Source organism: Pteronotus mesoamericanus, unplaced genomic scaffold (assembly GCF_021234165.1).
Source record: "Pteronotus mesoamericanus isolate MK-2021 breed Mesoamerican mustached bat unplaced genomic scaffold, CSHL_Meso_final scaffold_21, whole genome shotgun sequence".
In the NCBI taxonomy this organism is placed as follows: domain Eukaryota; kingdom Metazoa; phylum Chordata; class Mammalia; order Chiroptera; family Mormoopidae; genus Pteronotus; species Pteronotus mesoamericanus.
The window spans coordinates 18,061,325-18,083,189 of NW_026555310.1; the positions used below are offsets into that span (position 1 = coordinate 18,061,325).

Here is a 21,865-nt window from a genome sequence, read left to right on the forward strand (position 1 = left end):
ACACAGAGAACCGATGGTCAGAGTGAGTGAGTTAAACAGAACCAGAAATGGAGGCAAGCAGGCAGATGGGAAGGGCCTAGATGAGGCTGGAAAACTATTGTTATAACTTCTCTTTTATGTGGACTCTGAACTTGATCCTTAAACTAACAAAAAGCTCTTTTTTCCAGAATACCTGGGGTTCATGACTATATGTGAAGTATCTGGCATGAGCATTCAAATGACATTTTTGCCAATGTTGATGGCACCTTCTTTTGCAAGCTAGGTAATACAGTCCCATTTGACAGATGAAGAAATTGAGGTTTAAGGGAGTTAAGAAACTTGCCTGAGGTCACACAGCTAGTAAATGGTGGGATAAAATCGAAGCCACCTCTGCGTCTCCAGGATAACTTCAGAATTCATTGATCATACTGTTCTTTAATACTGGTGCACTCACAGTCATTAGTAGTAGCTCCTCAGGGTTGCCATTCTTAAATTCAGGGACTCTGTTCAGAATAGAATTGTTAGAGTTGCTACCAGATGGGGAAGTTTTCTGGGCCGTGGGAGCCAGGTACTTGGAATATCCTCAGCCACTTTAAGTATTGTTTGCATCTTTTGAAGTACCTTTTTTCTGCTTAAGTTCTTAGTTCTACCACTCACTAGCCAAGTCCCCCTGGTGGGCTGTTTCATCTAAGATTGTCCTCATCAGTGAAATAGGGGCAGTAATAATATTTATCTCAACTGGTTTTTCTTTCTGATGATTAAATTAGTAGTATGTATGTGTACATATGTGATTTCTACAAATTGATATTAGCCGTGCATATATTACAATGAAACGTTTCTCTTGTTGTAGGTATTACTGAGTTTTCTGTGGGGAAATTTAGGTACTTGAAGCTCAGCAAGCCCTTTCCAGAGGAAGCTATTTTGCATAATATTTCCAGCAATGTGACTTTTCTTATTTTCCAAATACATTCACAGTATCAGAATACGACGATTTCTTTTTCTAAGGTAAGCACAAAGTATTATTTTTATTTATTTATTTTTTATTTTTGTACAAACTTCTGTGTTTTGGGGACGTGCATTTAGTGTAAGCATTAAAATTTGATGCCTCTTTATGTTTAACTTTATGTCTTAAATATTTAAAAAAATCAGACTTGGCTTCTTTTAAATTAGTGACTTAGACCAGCTTAGAAGTGAGTGTCTCAGGCCTTTCTTGAGTGTAGTGACCTCTGACTTCAAGAGGAGGTGATAGAGTGCAGAGTTCAGGGGCAGATGAGCTGTGCCAAGTGTTTCCTCTCTGAATGTAGTTAAAGTTTTTCTCATGATTTCCCTCTTTTTCTTTTTATTACTCTACTGGGTCCTTAATGATTTTTACCTGAGGATATATTTTAATGAGTTTTCATTTTTGTTTAGCCATTCAGTGTTGAAATTTTACTGTATGACATGTACATTTAATAAGACCCTTTAGGATCAGCTTTATTCTTTGGTGTCTCATGGAAACAAAAGAACCCTAACACTGAGCTCATTTTGTCCAGCGGTGGGCTTCTAGCAGCATTTCGAACTCTTGCAGAGGTCATCACTAAACCCCTTAACCTCAACCTCAGATTTGGGAAGTTTTTGAAATGCCTAGGATTAGCCTAAGCTATTAAGGACCTGCCATTTATGTTAACCTTTTACAAATCTATTTCTATTTAGCCCATATGATCCATTAGACAAATAAATTCCACTCTGTGTGATGCTATGTTTCTTCTTCTTCGTCTTAAACCTATCTTCTGGTAATTGTCTGAAATTTGCTAAACAAAACTCTCTTAGTCCAGTTCATCTATATTTTATAGGTATTGGTCATATTCCAAACTAAGTGTTTTGTGTGTATGTGGTTTTTTTTTTAATTTTTTTTTATTCTGAAGTCCTGTTCCTATCATGAAGGTTTTGAAATTGTGTGCATGTGTGTGGTAGTTTAATAGACTAGAACTGGGAAGTGTTTGATTAAGGAAAACAGGAAGGAATAGATTGTTAATTGCAAGAGATAACAAAGTCTATGATCCATACAGAAATCAAAACATGTTAAACTTTTATAACTTTCTTAGAAGGAAAAACATGTCAATTACTCGGGGGAAGCCAAGTGTTTTCTGGTACTGTATTCAAAAGGAAACCTCCTCTTCAGGCCCTTACATAGGACATAATAAAATGGCACATACATAATTTCCTTCTTAAGAAAATCACAGCACAGACAACATTTGAAGGAAGAGGAAGGGTGGAGGAAAAAAAATTTATATTTATTGCATATCTACTATGGACTAGGCTGATGGTTTTTAGTTCCCGGGGTCATAGACTTTGAATCTACTGAAATCTGTGGACTCTCTATCTGGCAAAATGTGTAGATGCATCTGTAGATTTCATGGAGACCTCTGGAAACTCTCTGGGCCTCTGGGGCTCTTAGTTAGAAACCTCGGTGTCTGGTTTTGCATATAATTAATTTAATTCTCACAACGGCTCAACAGAGTAGTTACATTGCCTGTTTTTACCTCTGAGGAAAAACAGCTTGGATAAAGGGATGTCAACATAACTAATGTAACAAAAGGCCTGGATGAACAGCATCTGAGGCCTCAATTTTCATGCAGAAAGAGTCTTAGTCATCTTTAATTATAATAATGTTACTTTATGTGCTGCTCTCCTTTAGTTCTCCCTGTAGCTGTACTGCCGAGATGATAACCAGGGCTGCACGTGGCTCTGGCAGTGAGTGGTCTGTGTGAGGAGAACTGTTTGCTTCCTTTGCTCTTCCTGATGAACTGTGGCACTTTGGACTTTTTGGGTCATCATCGTGGCTGGTTCTTTGAAACTGGCTGCTCTATAATTTGTCAATTAGTATTTGGGTCATTTTCCCTTATGCTTGTCAAATTGAAACCCATCTGTCACTTAGGGAAAACTCAATCTGCAAATCAGTCTGCACTTACAGGAAAACCTGTCAAGGAAATCTAACATATGCCAGTCACAATCCTCCAGCTCAGTTTTAACTAAAAATAGGACCTGATAGTGTTCTAAGAATTTCCTGACCTCCTAACCCCCTATGCCCTGTTTATGCATTATTGTTTTTAATGCTCTGTAAAGCTTGCTCTTGCCCCACATCCTTCAGGAACAATATTCCACAGCTTGTGAGGCACTGCACTCCCCCAACTCATGGATTGTTTTCCCCTGAATAAAGGACATTAGACTCGTTAGGAAATTTTTTTAGTTTCATCATTCAACTTGACATAGTAAATCTTAATTTGGGGCATTGAAAAGCTTGGGAATTTTATTGCATCTGATCAAACAACATGTATTTTCAACAGTTCTTTCATGTGTATGTGTGGGCACATGCACATAGAGGTAAAAAGAATTCTTTATTTATCTAAAGAAGGTCTATTTTTATTCTTTTTGTTTTGAGGTTTGGAGTAAGACACATACTAGATCAGCTCTGGAATTTAAATACTTTGCTATTCATAATGACTCTTTTTTTCCCTTATTGCAGACTCTCCTTCCCAGTACCTCGGCAACAGGCACTGGCAAAGGACTGGTTTTCAGTCTTAGGCCAGAGCAGAGCATGTGCTTTTGGTATATGGAAACTTCAGATGCAGAACCTGTCCAAAGTGTGGCCATTCCACTCTCCTACTCAGAAGGAGGTAACCTTTCTGTCTTCACCTTCCATTGCTGTCCAGAATATGAGACTTGTTCATGAAAATTTAGGGAAAACTGTAATCTTATTAAAAGTGTTTATTGTGCCCTGGCTGGTGTGGCTCAGTGGATTGAGCTCTGGCCTGCGAACCAAAGGGTTGTCAGTTCGGATTCCAGTGTAGGGCACATTTGTGGGTTGCAGGCCAGGTCCCCCGCAGGGTGCATGCAACATGCAACCATACATTGATGTTTCCCTCCCTCTCTAAAAATAAATAAATAAAATCTTTTAAAAAAAGTGTTTATTGTAAACACAATATATTTCATCAGAAAGGTTTTAATAGCAAGGAAGCCAGAGAATTAGCATGATGATTGAAAGCCTAGGTAGGGACTAGGAGAATACATTTATTCATTCGAAAAACACTTACGGAGCTCTTGGAGAAGCAGTAACAAAAAGGCAAGGCATAGTCCTTAAATCTGTAGTTGTTTATTCTCAGCAGAGGAAGGTGCGGAAGAAAAACGGAGCTTTTGGAGAGTGAAAGAAGTGGATGTGGCTGGAGGCAGAGCGTGAGCACCTTGTGTACAATTTGAGGTTTGCATTCTGTTCTGCGATCGGTTCTGAGGAAGCATAGAGTTTTTAAGCACAGGAATGTTGTGATGCCTTTCATCTCTTAGAATGTTAATTGGAGAAGCAGTGTGGGGAGTGAGTTGGAGAGGACATAGCAGAGTGAGGACTCAGCATACTTTTGAGTACTCAAAGTGAGAAATGGGAATCTTAACAGAGGCCAACAAGAGTAGAGCTAGAGAAGGGGGGCAGGAATTGAGATATTTGGAGGTAGAATTGATAAGACACAGTGACCGATGGTTATGGATTATTAAATGGGGGTAGCATAGGCTTCCCATTTGGGCCGCTGGGAGATAGTGATGCAAAATAAGTGTAGAAGTAGTGTTGTGGTGGCGCTTGATGTTTTAGGGGGATAGGATGGTAGGTGGTGACCTCAGGTCAGGACACAATGAATTTGCGACACTTGGCAGGACATCTGGATGGAAATGCACAGTAGGCAGTTTTAAAATAAGAGCCTGGAGTGGAGGAGTAAGGTTAGACATTTAACCAAATAGCTGTTCATAAAAGCCACAGAAGTGAGTGTGATTGTCCAAGCATGTACGTAGAGATTTAGGGGGGAGAATAGTAGCAGATACTTTCAGAGTGTTTCCCACATGCCAGGCACTGTTTCTGGGTGAGGCTAACTGCTAAGGAATGAGCATAAGGCCAAGGAGAGTCAGGAGAGTCCGAGAAGAGCCTGGAGGCTCTGCCTGAAGGAAGCAGTGGTAAATAGTACACATTGCAGAGAGGTCAGAGGAAGTGACTGAGAATGTCCATTTGAAAATGTAGTCAGTGGTGGCCTTGAATGAGAGTTGTTTTGGTGCTACAGTGGGGAGGAAAACTAGATTACAGTGACTGAAGAGTAAAGATTAGGCGAGGAAATTTAGATTGCCCCTCAAAGTTTGATGGTAGCGAGGAGAGGGAGCAGTAGCTAATAAAGGGGGAAGAATCCAAAAAGTGATTGAAGAAAGACAATGTTATCTGTAACAAAAGGGTAACTACATGATCAAAAACGATGGACTTCAAGCTTCCATGAAGGACAGTGTACAAAGAAAAATTAGGAACAATGGAACTTCCATTAAAATACGTGTCCTTTTCTCTGGTATGGTAAATGTTCATGGATGTAACAAAAGGAGAGTATGAAAGATCACAGAATTCTGAGAAAAATGCCACACAGTGTTGAAACATGTGCACGGGGTATCTCCATTCCAAATCTTGCACAGAGAGTCAACCACCAGAATTCCCTATGGGAATGATTAGATGAGTGTATGTAGTTGAGATCTTACCAATCTTTAACTTAGTTTGCCTTGTATTCTGTCTTATTTCAATCTCTCTGTTTGAGTCCACTATATACAATTCTTTGTATGGAGTTGAGCTCATCTCAAGTGACTGATTTAAGTTTTGTCTTGCTTAAAGGTCATAAATTGGATTTCTAATAAGAAAAGAAGAGCTGTTTTAGTCATATTATTAATAAGATGAAATATGCAAAATTTATTTTGTGTTTAATTAAGCCTTCAAATACTGTACTGATACATGTCTTGGGAGGTCTTTTGGGGTCTTTTAATTTTAGAAAACTCTTTCATATACATACAGAGACTCTTCCAAAATTGAGGATGACACTGTCTTTCTCCCTGTTGAAAAAGCATGTAAAAAGTAGACCCCCACCTTCTCGATTACTCAGGAGTTCCTTTTTCTTTGGTAGTGGTTTTTTTTCTTTCCATCCCTGGGTTCTTATGCTCTTTTTGTGGGGTCATAGACCCCAAAATCTAATAAAAACCTTTGTCCCTAGGAAATGTACATGTTCAACATTAAATTTCAGGGTGTTCATGGAGCCCCTTAAACCCATTCTTGGATCCCAGCTTAAGAATCTTGTCCCTTTTGATCATTTCAGCTCTAGAGCAGAATTTGGCAAACTACAGATTGAGGCAAATCTAGCTCACTGCCCATTTGTATATAAAGTCTTACAGGAACACAGCCATGCCTATTCACTTCTGTGTGAATATTCACTATTCTCGCCATGAGGGTAGGGTTGAGTAGTTGCCACAGAGACTGTCAGGCCTGTGAAGCTTAAAATAGGCACTGTCTGACACTTTAGAGAGAAAATATTTACTGACTCCTGTTGTAGAGCCCTTAACCTCAGTTCATTAGATAGTACAAAACAAGCAGCTCTGTATTTAACTTCTGTATGTAAAGTCCTTTTAAAAATAGAGTTCTGTTTTCTGAGTATAATATGAATACATGAAAATTCTGTGTTGCGTGACTGACTTATTTTTCATCCAGATCCTGTCCCTGGGGGCTGTAATTTGGAGTTTGATTTAGATATTGATCCCAACATTTACTTGGAGTATGATTTCTTTGAAACAACTATCAGATTTGCCCCAGCAAACCTAGGCCATGCAAGGTATGTCTGTCTCTTAGAATTCCTTTTAGAACATGCACGACTAGCTGTTCTATAGATTCAGTGAACTCTCTCAAAATTTGTTATTCTCTTTACTGAAATAAAATTTTTAATTTTTTTGAATTAAAGTAATTCATATGTTGTAACTAATACTGGAGCTGTCATTTATAGTTAATATTGCTCTGTCCATTTGTATGAAGAGCCAGATGTTGAGTCTCTATTACGAGCTTAGAAGTACATCTTAGTTTCTGTAAAGAGTTTTATTTTTTTAAGTGTATTTTATTGATTATGCTGTTACAGTTGTCCCAATTTTTACCCTTTTGCCTCCCTCCACCTGGAACCCCCTCCCCTTCAGGAATCCCCACCCCCCCTTAGTTCATGTCCATGGGTCATGGATCTAAGTTCTTTGGATTCTTCATTTCCTAAACTATTCTTAACATAGCTCTGTCTATTTTGTACCTACCAATTATGCTTCTTAATCTCAGCCCTTTACTCCCCCTCCTCCCCCATTTCTCCCATTCTACCCCTTTCCCCTCCTGGCTGATAACCCTCTAAATGAACCTCATATCTATGATTCTGTTCCTGTTCTGGTTGTTTGCTTAGGTTTTTGTTCTTGGTTTTTTAGATCCAGTTATTGATAGTTGCCAGTTTGTTGTCATTTTGATGTTCATAGTTTTGATCTTCTTTTTCTTAAGTCCCTTTAACACTCCTTGTCTGGGAAGCTCTTTATCTGCCCTTCGATTCTAAATGATATCTTTGCTGGATAGAGTAATCTAGGTTGTAGGTCCTTGCTTTTCATCACTTTGAATATGTCTTGACAGCCCCTTCTTGCCTGCATAAGTTTCTTTTGAGAAATCAGCTGAGAGTCTTATGGGAACTCCTTGTAGGTAATTTTCTGTTTTCCTCTTGCTGCTTTTAAGAGTCTTTCTTTATCTTTAATCTTTGGCATTTAAGTTATGATGTGTCTTGGTGTGATCTTCTTTGGGTCCATCTTGTGTGGGACTCTCTGTGCTTCCTGGACTTGTATGTCTATTTCCTTTGTCAAATTAGGAAAGTTTTCTTTCATTGTTTTTTGAAAATAGGTTTTCAGTTTATTGCTTTTCCTCTTCTCCTTCTGGTAGCCCTATAATTTGGATGTTGGCACATTTGGAGATGTCCCAGAGGCTCCTTATACCATCCTCACATTTTTGAATTCTTGTTTCTTCTTTCTGTTCTGATTGAATGCTTATTTCTTCCTTAGGTTCCAAATTGTTGATTTGAGTCCCAGCTTCCTTCCTTTCACTGTTGGTTCTTTGTGGATTTTTATTTATTTCACTTAGTGTAACCTTCATTTCTTCCTTTATCTTATTGCTGTACTCAATGAGTTCTCTCAGCATCCTGATCACCAGTGGTTTGAACTCTGAATTTGATAGGTTGGCTATCTCCTTTTCATTCAGTTCTTTTTCTGGGGTTCTATTCTGTTCTTACATTTGGGCCATATTTCTTTGTCTCCTCAATTTGGCAGCCTCCCTATGTTTTTTTCTGTGTTATTAGGTGGAACTGCATTGACTCCCTGTATTAACGCACCTGTTAATTAAGTTGTATGGGTTGGATCCTTAGGTATTTGCCAGGGTGGGGCAACGTGCTTTACAGCTTTATTGCTCTGTGTGCAGGGAGGGCCCAGAGAGGGGGCAGTGCGGCTTCTGGAGGTTTGCCTGGCACTTGCTCCATTTCCAGTCACTTCGCCCACTTCCTGTATGCAACTGATGCCCTTCCAGCTGTTGCCCTGGTGGTGAATCCCAGCGTGGGTGGGTTTGCATATGTTCTAAGTCTATGCGGGCCCTTTAAACAGACTCTTCTGATAAATCAGCTGTTTCTTCTGCCATCCCAACTTCCACTGGTTTTTACAGCCAGAAGTTATGGGGCTTTATCTTCTCGGCACTGGAACCATGGTCTATGTGGTCTGGCTTGGGAACACTCGCTCCCAAGGTATCCCTCCCGATTTTTATTTACCACATGTGAATGTGTGAACATCTATTCCTTTCTGCCACTTCTGCCGCTTCTCCACGTGTCCTCGCTTCTCCACCCAGCTCAGTGTCTCATCCCCACGCTCCCAACTTGTCAGGATAAATGTGGCTTCTTTAAATCCTTGGTCATCCAACTTCCATATAGTTTGATTTTCTGACAGTTCTGGGTGTTGTCTTGAGGTTTAGTTGTAGTTCTTATAGTTGCCCTAGGAGGTGAAGCATGTCTACCTATACCTTCCATCTTGACCAGTAGCCCCATAAAAAGTTTTAAATATGGAAGGCAGTTTGGAGCTGTGAAGCACAATTATTATTTTTTTTGGTAAGTATTTTATTATTTTAATTAAAACTCTGCTTTAGTTTCTACTTTAATAATAATGATAACTAACGTTTGAGTAATATTTGAATGTTCTCTGTGCATTATCTGCAGTGCTGGGTGCTCTAAGTTCTTTGTCATTTAATCCTAACAATTTTATTAAGGGGCATTTGTTCTTATTTTACAGAGAGGTTCCCTAAGGGTCATTGAGAGTAAGTGACTTGTATACTTACAGCTAACAAATGGCAAAGCTGGCACTTGACGCTAGGCCTGAGTGACATTAACACCTGGTTATTAACCATATTGCCTGTCAATGTGTTATTTTTCTTCATAATGACAACTAGAACCATTGTTTCAGACGTTTGAAATTTGAGCTTTTGGTTCCTTTTTATAGATGGGTCATCCCCCAAAAGAGACTGATGTTCAATCTTGTTGGTTGACTTTAGAGGCACAGAATCTCCGCCATGTGACATCAGGACGGGACAGGACACTAGGTGGAGGTTGTGGTATGACGTCTATCAGTATTTTCTGCCCGAGAATGACCTCACTGAAGAGGGGTTGCTGAAGCATCTGCAGAGGATGGCCGAAGTGTCTCAGGTGACGGCCAATGCTATTAAGGTAAACAATCTGATTCTCATGATATGAGTGGCCAGATTGCAACACCTTTGTACAAATTGAGTAGAGGAGAAGCTACCAGGAGCTAATTGTTTTACTATTTGCTTGGTCCTTCGGGATTCTCTCTTTATCACTTTTATTTCGTTATCATCTTGGGAGTCTTTGCTAGTGATACCTCAAAGTAATAACAGCCTTTTAAGGAGATGCTTGTAGATTATGTTACATTTTAGTTGCAGCCACATGTATGACCTGGTAATCTTGACATATGGATGGGTGAATGGTGATTTTCTATATACTCCTATACCTATTAGATTAAAACTTTTGGCAAATATAAAGGTCACAGCATTTTGGGAAAAATACGAGAAACTGTTTAAAGTTGCACTCATTGGCATGGCATTAATGTTTAAGGCCAAACTCCCAAGTTTCTAACTTAGAGAAAAAATTTCTCTGAGCTTTTGAACTCCTATAAATTCTTGCTACTCCGCATGTGAGGCATGGGCCAAAGGGATTGGCATCGCCTGGGCGTTCGTCAGAGTTGCAGACTCTTGGGCCTCACCCCAGACCTCCACAATTATAATTTGCATTTTATGAGATCCCCAGGTGATTCCTGTACACATGGAAATTTCAGATTCAGGGCAGGATTTTATCTTCATGTCTTGAAAGGTATTTGATAGCAGTCTAATATGTGAGGTCATCTTTCAGTCTCATGGTTCATTGGTAGTGTTTTTCTAGACTCTGATTCTCCCCAGAGGTCTGAGAGATTCCCAGATTTTATAGAATGAGGTGATTGAAACAGGGCTTATATGCTTAGCCTAGGAGGTCAGCCTGTTGTAGAGCAAGCTCTCATTGTGTTACTTTGTCACCTAGGATGTCTCGGCCCTATGCTAAGGGGAGCCTGATATAGGAAAACTCACTGTGCTTGTTCACAGATTGGGAGAAGTTTATTGGTTTATCCTTTTAAAATAAGACATTTTGAAGACCCTGTTTATTCTTATGAAGAATATAAGAACTCACAGAACAGGGTCTTTTTAGTTTACTTTTTAACTTTTAGTTAAGAGTTAGAATATAGTGTGCCAGAATTCAAGGAAACTTTCAGTGATGAATGAGGATATCTCAAGAAGCCTCTGGAACCTGTTTAAAGAGGCTCACACTCAGCCAACTTTGGGACAGTTCAATGATCAAAAAGAAGATGATTGATTATAAGTCTTAATAAAAATAACTTTGTACTGATATAAACAAGGAAAAGAAAAAGATGGCTCCTATTGGAAGAGACTCATATCAAATAATTCTGAAAATTTATAAAGGGGAGGAATTTGCCCTGCCTTTTTAAAGGAGGAACTGTAATTCATCCTCAGTTTATGAGAGAAAGCTCTTTACAGAATAATGCTAACTAATAAATGTAGAAGGAATAGAAAATCAGCATTTGTGACTCTCAGTGAAATAATTCGGGTGAGGATCATTAGGTGAAAGATTGTTGGGGGACAGGTCATTACCAGGATGCCTAAGTAGCACTCCCAGTTTGCCCTGACCAGCGTTGCTCGGTTGGTTGGGCTCCATCCTGCAAAGCGAAAGGTCACCAGTTCCGTTCCTGGTCAGGGAATGTGTCTGGGTTGCAGGGTCAGCCCCCAGTCAGGGCGTGTACGAGAGGTAACCAACTGATGCTTCTCTCTCTCTTCCCCTCTCTCTAAAAGAAAATAAAGCTTTTTAAAAAATAGCACCCCCTGATTAATTCTAATTGTAAAGGGAAAACCGTTTCTAGAATGGAATGATCTGATTGTTTCCTCCTTATCTGTGTGGTCAACATAGCTTCGCTGAGAGCGGGTCCACTGCATTATGTGCTCACACAGTGGCAGCCTGGCAAGTCACCATTACCATCGCCTATGGCCTGTCCTAACAAAACATGTTTAACCCGAATTCAGTCCTCAGAGTTCCTGTTTACAGGAAACAGTAAGGGATAGAAGTACAAATTGGACACCCTGAGCACAATCTGAAAAATGCAGATTGTGGAATATTCTGTAAAGTGACTGCCCTTAATCTCTTCGAGTCATTGGCTGAGTGAGAGTAGGGAGTAGGAAGGACTGTTCTAGATTACAGAGATAAATACCATGTGTGAAGCTTGGTTGGATCTTCTTGGTTAAAGGGGAGAAAAGCTATAAAAATGTTTGGAAAAATCCAAATATCAACTTTGTGTCACATGAGAAATTATTAATTTTATTAGGAGAGCTAAGGTATTATAGGTATATAGGAGAATATCCTTCGTATATCATTTCTTGCTACTCAGATGGTGGTAGATGGACCTGTAGCATTGGCATCACTGGAGAGATTGTTAGAGAAGCAAAAGGTCAGGCGCCTCATCTGACCGAGGGATTCAGAATCTGAGTTTTAACAAACTATTCGTGATTCATAGGCACATTAAGTTTCAGAAACACTGTTTTAGGACATGCACTTTGAGGTGTAATACTTAGAAGTGAAATGTCATGGTATCTGTTATTTACTTTGAAATGGTTCCACAGGAAAAAAAATAGAGGAGGGGAGGAGAAGGAGGGAAGGGTAGAAAGGCAAATATGGTAAAATGTTAACAGTGGTTAAAGCTGAGTGGTGGTATGTAGTTTATTCATTGTACTATTTCATTATTTCTGTAAGGAAAGTTGCATAATAAAAACTTGGGTGAATAGGAAGTACATTTTGTTGAACTTGACCAAATACTTTGCCCAGGAAACATTTATGAAGGCTAAACAGTATTTTTAAACCATAGAAGTCCTCTGAGAGGCTCGGAATTATTTATTCCAGAGACTATAATATTTAATATTTTCACTTATATTAATAGGAACAAAACTACGCATTATGATTACATAGGGTTTTTGTTTCTTCTGTTATATGTATTACCTATTTAAAAAACAAGCTTTAAAAAGGAAATTTTGAAGTTAAGGAATATTGCATAACACAACTACATGTAATGTTTTCTTATTTCAGAGCCCGTTAAACAGAAATAAGTGGGTACTGTCTGTGAGGTGTTAACAGACTCTGTCAGCTCTGTAACTAGTAGTAATAGATAACATTTGTTGGACGCTTACTCTGTCCTGGGCATTGTGCCAAGTACTAAGGAAAAACTAGTGAGCCACATAGGTGTGGTTCCTGCCCCTATGCTGTTTATAATCTGGCAGATGAGAAAAAATTATTTTTTGCTTTGTTCTAACTAGCCTTTACATGTATTTATATCTCATTTTACTTAATTACTAACAACACTATACAAAGCTTTGGACACATTTGTGTAAGAGCTTGTGTATAGTAGTGCATACAAACTGTATAGGACAATTTATTGACAAAGCTAAATAGGTTGGTGTATATTTTAAACAAGAATTAGATTTTAATTTTAAAATTTAATTATCACATATAAGTGGATTATAATAGAATAGCCTTTTCGAAAAAATCTCAACACTAACCATGCATTATTTTGGCTTTAGGTGGTTACCCTAACAGCTAATGATAAGACAAGTGTTTCCTTCTCTTCCCTCCGGGGACAAGGTGCCATTTATAATGTCATTGTTTGGGACCCATTTCTCAATACGTCCGCTGCTTATGTTCCAGCTCACACATATGCTTGCAGCTTTGAGGCAAAAGAGGGTAATTGCTCTTCCCTTGGTGAGTATATGGATTTAAACTTTGCAAATTCTTCTTTGGCTTTGCAGATCTCTATCAACTAATACAGAACTTAGGAATATTAAAATATGCTCTTGTATAGTATTCATTCAGTCATTCATTCATTCTACAAATGCCTTTTAAACCCCTATACTACTTCACTCTCTGCTCTCAGCCCTGGGATATAGCAATGAACAAAACAGACAAAATACTTGTCATCCTGGGACTTATACTTTAGTGGGGGAGATGAGAGAGACAAGATAATTTGTGACTTATATAATGCATGAGGGAGTTATGCCTGCTAAGCAGCAGCAGTGAAGTAGGAAAGGGATAGCAAGTGGCTGTGAGAGAAGAATTTGAGGTGGCGTGGCCAGGGGAGCCCTTGCTGGGAAGGTAATATTTGTGCACAGACCCAAAATGAGACAGGGAGCCACACGTCTGGGGGTACATGGCAGGTAGAGGGAAGGGCCAGTGTGGAGTCGCTCCGCGGGGAGCTCACGGGGTGTGTGGAAGGACTGCAGCGAGGACGGTGGCTGGGGGAGCCTGAGGAGGGCAGGCAGCGCGTGTTAAATGTGTAGCTTTTATTTGGAGTGAAATGGGAAGGCATTGGAGGGTGTGAGCAAATAGTCCCATGATTGGACTCATATTGTAATGGGATCACTCTGGCTGCTTTTCTGAGAAGAAAAGTCGGGGCAAGAGCAAACACAGATTGGTTAGCAGGCCATTGTAGTAGCCCAGGTGAGAGATGTCGGTGGTGGTTTAGGTACAATGGTGAAAGTAGGGGTGTGGCAAGATCGTTCTGTGTGTGTGTATTTAACATTTTATTTTGAAATACATAGTTTCATGGAAACATTGCAAAAATAGTACACAAATTTCTGCATAATTTTCACCCAGATTCTTCAAATGCTAGTTAACATATGCTGTTTGCTTTTTATTCTATTTATAGTTCATATAGCATTTCCCTATAAAGGAGAGCTTTCATCAACTGCGGATGAATTACAGTTCCTTTTTTAAAAGAGGCAGGCTAAATTCCTTCCCTTCGTCAATTTCCAACCACAGGTCTTAAAATAAGCAGAATGTGGTATTATCTTTCATTCCATCTTTCTTTTGGGCTCTTCATTCTCAGAAAAGCCGATATGTAGGTAGATATGTATTATCTCCTACAAATTCTGGTCTTCCATTTTGTATTTCTTATTTAAATGTAGGTCTTTATGATATCTCCATCTGAGCACTCTTACATAGTTCATGTGTGTTGATTGGTTGATTGGGCTTGTAATGTTTTTCATCTGAGTTTTGTATAAGTGTTTTGTGTTTTGGTTTTAGTTCGGGGATTACTTTCTTGTGTTTATCACAAAGGAGTCATGGTGGTGAATTCTGAGTGTATTTTTCTCTTCAGTAAGCCCTATCTTTCATTCATTGTTTTGTATTTAAGTTTGTGCCTAATAAGGATCACAGGACTTATATTCATTGGCATCATGAAGCATGTTGTGATTTATTGTTGTTATAATGCTGCATGTCTTTCCCAAAGCAATAAATATAATTGATGAGATTGGTAGTGATTTGTTCATGTATGAATTATAGTGTTATACATGTTCTTTTATATTAATGTGAGTTTTGGTTAAAGTTTTTTGTTATGGAAAACTTAAATCAATCTTCATCTACCATTATTCAGCCTAAACAATTTTGATTAATAGACCTTATCTTGTTTTAGCTATACACTCACCTATATCTCTGTCTCCTTACCTCCTTTATCACTGCACTCTTTTAGAGCAAATCACTGAATCATTTTGCTCACAGAATTACAATATTTATACTTTAAAGATAAATGCTATGTTTAAAAAATATAGCCACAGTATCATTAACACAGGTTTCAATTAAAAATAGTTATGATAATTCCTTAATGGTTTTAAGTTAACAGCCAGTGTTTATATCTCCCCAGTCATCCCAAATTGCTTTTCACAGTTTTTTGTTTGAATCAGGTTTCAGATGAGCGCTGAACATTTGATTTAGCCAATGTGTCTCTTAAATGTGTTTTAGTCCAGTTCTCCCTCCTCCCTCCCTCCTTTTCTTTCCTGAAGTTTATTTGTGAGGAAACAGAACTATCTGTTTTAGGTATACTTTCTCTCCTCCTCCTTTCCACTTCCTCCCTGTGTCCTCCACCAAGACAGAATATGTTATGTAGCTCTATCAGGAAGCACACACTTTTTTACTTCTCTTTTTGTTATACTAACAGTCATTGCCTACATACAGTAATTCATTTACGGGTAGCAAGGATATCTTTGAAATAAATTATCCATGTATGGAATAAATTATTGCCAGGACTTTGCTTTTTTTCATGAAGTTTTGTTCTATTAAATATAGAGTATCAAATTACATGTATTTTCCACTATTTTTTCTTTATTTTTAGGAAGAGTATCTACCAAAGTATTTTTCACTCTTTTTGCCCTGCTTGGTTTCTTCATTTGTTTCTTTGGACACAGATTCTGGAAAACAGGTATTACGTCTGATGTAGTTGCTGTTTACATGCCTCGTGGTCTTTTTTCTTAATTACTGTGGGGAATTTATGACCTGTAATTTATCTCCACTGTCTTCATTGGTTTGTGTCTGTGTTGTTTTAGTAAAGATTCTGAGTTGCTCTGCACTTTTTTCTCTTTTCTCAGTAATGTGTACAACCTTTTCTTGTTAAGATGGGAATAAAATTTGATCTGTGCAGCAAACTTCTTCAGTTGCTAGATTGGCTAGTTGACTAAGATAACAAGTTAGAAATCAAGACATCAGTGTGAAAAAAATATGTGTGGATTTTGGTGATGGTGATCAACATACTTTTATATAAGTCAGGCTGTGGGGCTCCATGTACCGTGGGACTGAAATACCTGCTTGGTCCTGGGAGGGGCAAGACAACAAACGGGAACTCTGACAGCTGCTCAGTGAAACCCAGTGCGGGGTAGTAGAATATAAATTATGCTCACTGAATTGACTTGAATTCTTTGGGTTGCCTTTTATATAACTAATGTTTACAATTACTAGAAAAGAAAATCCTCGTTTAATTCATTAACAGGGAGTATAAATGGAGCATCAAGGGGAGAGTGAACATCGTCCTGATCTCATAAAACTCTTTAAACTCAACTAAGCTGTTTAAAATGGGAGTTCCTTTCCCTCTATCACTGTATCTTTTTTCTTGATTGAGAGAGACTGTTGTGAAGAATATATTATTCCTCGAAGTGTAGAATGCTTCTGTAACAAAGAACTTAATTGCTGAACTGTATATAAGGTGCCAAAGATATTACTATGTATTTTAATGGATGAAGACAACAGTTGATTGTTTGCCCTAAACAGGAAAAGATGAGTTTAAAGAAGATAAAAAAGTTACATTTTGCCTTGGAATATACGTATTTTTTACCTTTTAAATTTTAGTTTTGCTCATCTAAAAAGTTGAAATTTAGTATGCAATTTCAGATTGGACACAATGATAAAAATAATATTCTTGTTTTAAGAGGGAAGTATAAATATATTAAAATGAGCTCAGAAATTAACAATTTAGGAATTGAAATTGACCTGTATACAAGAAGGTATACCCTATGGTTAATACTTTAATATTATACCCATTTAATAGTAACATTTACTCCCAATGAATTCTGAATTTTTCCTCTCTTTTAGGTCATAATTTCTTTTCTCTGAATGCCATAATGTATAAGCGTGAACTTGTACATTAGATATTTAAATTGCATTGTAAAAAGAATACCTAACCATAGTTGTGTTTTTTTTCCTTTCCTGGTGGTTTGCTACTAGAATTATTCTTCATAGGCTTTATCTTCATGGGATTCTTCTTTTATATACTGATTACGAGACTGACACCTATGAAGTATGATGGTAAGTAAAAATAATATAGTTTAATTGCATATTAAAAGAAAGATGCTATGTTTACACTCCACCTTTGCTTCTATAGTTTGGCCAGTATTGTGTATAATATGCTATTATGTGTGTAAAAGAATAGAAAACACATGTACCAAACATCTTTTCTAAACTGCTCAGTCAGACCTTCTCTTCCAAGTTTTTCGTAATTGGCAAATTAATACTTAGGGAAAGGAAGGGCCACGTGGGTTATAAATCTGTGTCCCAGCTGTGTGGTATTCAATATATTGAAATGTGAGATTTACTACAGTCAAAATGTTGATTTTCTTTACTTTAAAACAAACACAAATCCTCCTTCCTTGTCACGCTTAACAGAATACGTGTCACCCCTTCTTCCCCAGCCCCAATTTATAGGTGGTGCCAGGCCATGCCTGCCACTAGTTCTGGAAGGTTTAGCTCCCCCGCTATCATTCATGTCTCAGACTGGCCCCTCCTTAGGGCCCACTGATGGCTGGTTTCATAGCGCCACTGAAGAGCCCACCGCCCTTCTGTTGGTGCTCGGCCAACAGAAAGGCTAAGGAAGGCTAAGTAATGGTATACTGTGTCTAAAGCACACAGCCAGAGAAGCTAAACAGTTCGTCTTCTCTCTCTGTGCAGTTCGTCTGATTCTGACGGCCGTCGCTGGAAGCGTTGGTGGGATTTCCTTGGTAGCCGCCTGGTGGCGATTTGGAATCCTCATGCCCTGCATGCTGTGTGTTGGACTGGTGCTGGGCTTCCTCATCTCGTCAGCGATTTTCTTCACTCCTCTGGGTAAGAGATACGTAACTAATGTGTGTGTCCAGATCATTGTCTGAAAGGTCCTACTTGGGCTCTCTAGGTAGAGATACCGCTTCATCAGGGATTTGGAAATTTGCGCTTGATGATGTGGCGTTTTAGGGGGGGCCGGTACTAATAAGGATCCCTCTTTCCTCAAAGGCACCTGTACTGAATGACTTGTAGAATGTCTTTAGAGGTAGCTTTGTACCTATTTTTTGTGGTAAGGTATGTGTCTATGTGTGTTTCTGTTAGAATTAATGGAGGTAAAGGTCATCCTTAATATATGGCAGAACAGTGGTTTTTGTGTTTGTTTGTTTTTTTAAAGCCTTGAACTCTTTACTCAAATGACTCTTAAGCAGCAGCGGATATATCCCACAGATAAATTTGGTGCTGCTTTGATGGCAGCTGAGTTGGGGAACTGGTGCTTTGTTCTCAGTCTTCTCTTTTGACCTATAACTTCCACTCCCACCCTTTGCCAAACCTTGTGATTCTAAAGTACCTACTTGTAGACCTCCTGGGGCAGAAGCACAGAGTTGGGTTTTTGTTTTTTTTTAAATTTTTTTTAAGTAATTCAATTTCTATCAATGTAAACAAAGTTAACATGTAAGTGAGCTTTCTTTGCAGTTGTGCAATAACTTAAATTTCTGGATTGTTGTCAAAATGGAAAAGAGTATCCACATTCCAAGTACTCTATTAGGCTATACCCTTCTTGTGATAATGGTTAGTTTTTAAATTATAATGTCAGATTCAGGTTGATGGGAATGCTAGACAAAAGGATAGCTGTCTCTTGAGCTATCGACTCTTGAGAACATAGGGTATAACAGAGTGCAGTCTTAAACAAATCTTTAGAGAGCTTTAAGACCAAAGAAAATTGACAACTTTTGTGTTTACTGACCATTAAGAGGCCCTTTTGTTCCAATTTTAGCAAACCTAGAGCCAGGTTCATTCCCACAGCCCATCCTGCAGGGAGCTTTTTAAAAAATTGTTTATTCTTTAATTTGTGTGAGTGGGAATGCAAATTGGTGCAGCCATGATGGAAAACAGTACAGAGGTTCTGCCCAAAATTAAAAGTGGGCGTGCCTTATGACCCAGCAGTTCCACTTCTGGGTATATATCTGAAGAAACCCAAACACTGATTCAGAGGGATATATGCACCCCGTGCTCATTGCAGTACTATTTACAATAGCCAAGATACGGAAGCAACCCAAGTGCCCAACAATAGATGAGTGGAGAAGAAAGCTGTGGTAATACATACAATGGAATATTACTCATCCATTAAAAAGAATGCAATAGCAATAGCATTCCATTTGCAATAGCACGAATGGACCTAAGGGGTATTGTGCTGAGTGAAATAAGTCAGACAGAGAAAGACAAATGCTACATGATTTCACTTATATGTGGGATCTGTGGAACTCCCACCCTTCCGTGATACATGGGTCTCAAGATACAGGTCCCCTCCAGGTGGACTGAATGATGGTGCCAGTGTCAGTATTAAGCAATTGTCAGGCTTGTATTCTTGCTATTTAAACTTAGTTTATAAATAGGAATTCTAATATATTCCTCCTGGGTCACTCAAGGTGTGCCACATTTTGGGGAAAGTTTAGTAGGATCAGGTGAGTGGTTAGCTCCTGTCTTTCCAGATGCATTAGGAGATCACATCTTCCAGGATGCAGTGGCTGGGCAGGAAGTGCTTTGATGGTAAAAATCTACTAAATAGATTTTGCTGCTTATATTGGGTGGGAGTTCATGTAGTTAACTCTGAAGGCCATTTACCTGTATGTTTTACTTTGCAATACAAAATTGTGGAATCAAAGAAATTTAGAGTTTTAGACTGGATGACTTGGAGTTTGGAGATGAAGTGGTTCAGTCTTCTCATTTTATGGGTTGGGAAACTGAGGCGCAGCTTCACAGCTGGTGAATGGAAGAGCTTGGACTATCAGGCCTCTTCTGAATGATCCTGCTTGGTTTTACTCCTACACCTCTACCTGCTAGGACACGCCCTTCAAAGATGATTATATTAAGGGTTAAATGAATAAAATCAGAATTCATTTCTAACTGCCAACACATTCTCCGGTTGTTACATTAAACCTTCTGTGTACATCTATGTTCAGATATTGAGAAAATGAAATTTAACTTGGTGAACCTATTGTTTACTCCTGGTTTCTTTTTGCTTTTTCAGGAAACCTAACAATATTTAATAATGATGAGGTATTCTGGGTGACCTTCTCCGGTATAGCAGTTCTCATTCCAGTAATTTTGATGGCTGGCCTGAGAATAGTAAGTGTTTCATCAAAAGTTAGATTTATTTATTATATTGTCCTGGGCCTTCAGTTGTTCACTTATTGCGTCAGTTTACATGTTTTATTCACTGGGGAGAGCCTCAGATGAGTAATTTTAAATAGCCTTGTTACTATGAAAGCAAGAAAGTTCTAATTACAATTACCATACAGTGTTTTTATAATCAAGTGGAGCAGGTTATCACTGTTAACATGCTTTCAACAGTGGGAGCAGAGAAGGTAGAACTCACGGTAGTGCAACAGCCTGATGGATCATTAGCTGTCTCTCCAAAAGAAAGGTTCTTCATCTAATTAAACTTTATCGTTGAAGTTCTTCCACAGGGGAGATAATTTTGTACAAGGTAAACTGTGTTTTAAGGCGTTACTGTGGGCGTCCAAGATTATTTTCAGTTTATCTTTCCAGGTAACCTTTATTCAGCTCTAAGGCTTGGTCCCTTTTTGTGTGTCTCGCGGGAGCAGAAGTGAATCCCTGTGATTGAGGCCAGTGAGATGAGAGTTAGAAACTATTCTTGTTCTACCAGAGGTGAAGCCTAAACTTTCCCACTCTTCCGCAGCTGAACATACTGGCTTGTGGATTCGTTGGCTCCTATTCGGTGGTCTTGGCCGTTGACAGTTACATGTATACGAGCCTTTCTTACATCACTTTGAATGTACTCAAGAGAGCACTCAGCACTCATTTCCGCAGCGCTTTCACAAATGTGCCTTTTCAAACTAATGGTAAGACTCTAAGTCCACGAATCAGAGTGACAGTCCCCTCGGAATATTGGCCCACCTCTGCTATCAAAAGCAGTTGGTAATTAGATTGAAAGAAGGTTAACTGGGGGCGGGGGGGGGGGGCAGAAAGTAACTGGACACAAGAAACAAACACTATACAAATGCTAATAAAGGCCTCTGTTAATAATTTAATGATCACAGAAGGAAGAATTTAAATTTAGAAGTTCATACTTCTAAAAATCTACTAAAGGAACTTCGTTAAGAAATTTCTACATCAGGATGATTTAGGTTTACCTGGTCAGTTCCCAGTTGTGAGAAAAATGATGAGACTAAAGATGGTACCTAATTAGGGGGCTGGGCGGGGTGAGGGGTGAGTGACAGCCTGGTTTTTTAAGTTATTCCCTATTTCCCTCCTTTAAAAAAAGCGTGCAGTTTGCTCACTGAAAGTGAAAGTGAGTTGTAGTCATGAAGTGTATTATTTCCTTAGTTGTTAGATTTCTACCCATTAAAGATTTTCCATTAATTTTTTGAAGGAAAAAAGACTACTAAATTAAGTGTTAACAGAGATTATAAGATAAATTGGTTTCAGAAATGTTAAAACATGGAGGATAGAAAAGCATGTCTTAGAATCGAAAATGTACAAGCACAATGATGATTGTTATGAATATGTAAGGACAAATCTTCCCCTGTACTATCCTTAGCCTGCCCTCGTTGGATAAGAAGTTGATGGTAGAGCCCTGGCTGGTGTGGCTCGGTGGATTGGGTTTTGTCCTGAGAACCAAGAGGTCGCTGGTTTGATTCCCAGTCGGGGTTCATACCTGGGTTACAGGCCAGGTCCCCAGTTAGGGGGCATGTGAGAGGCAACCAATCCATGTTTATTTCACACATCAATGTTTCTCTTCTGCTCTTTCTCCTCCCTCCCTTTCCCTCTCCCTAAAAATAAATAAATAAAATCTTAAAAGAGGATGACGGTAGAGACCTTGAAAT

The 21,865-nt window shown here is 38.8% G+C and overlaps 1 protein-coding gene across 1 annotated transcript in view; it reads left to right on the forward strand.

Moving 5' to 3' along the window:
• Positions 1-21,865, forward strand: part of TM7SF3 (transmembrane 7 superfamily member 3) — a 29,268-nt gene that overhangs the window by 4,857 nt on the left and 2,546 nt on the right. Inside the window, exons 2-11 of the mRNA XM_054591309.1 lie at positions 830-984; positions 3,485-3,635; positions 6,509-6,629; positions 9,392-9,563; positions 13,025-13,202; positions 15,607-15,693; positions 16,989-17,069; positions 17,709-17,861; positions 20,047-20,144; positions 20,719-20,881. Of these exons, the coding sequence (XP_054447284.1) occupies positions 830-984; positions 3,485-3,635; positions 6,509-6,629; positions 9,392-9,563; positions 13,025-13,202; positions 15,607-15,693; positions 16,989-17,069; positions 17,709-17,861; positions 20,047-20,144; positions 20,719-20,881 (1,359 nt within the window). The remainder of the gene's footprint in view (positions 1-829; positions 985-3,484; positions 3,636-6,508; positions 6,630-9,391; positions 9,564-13,024; positions 13,203-15,606; positions 15,694-16,988; positions 17,070-17,708; positions 17,862-20,046; positions 20,145-20,718; positions 20,882-21,865) is intronic.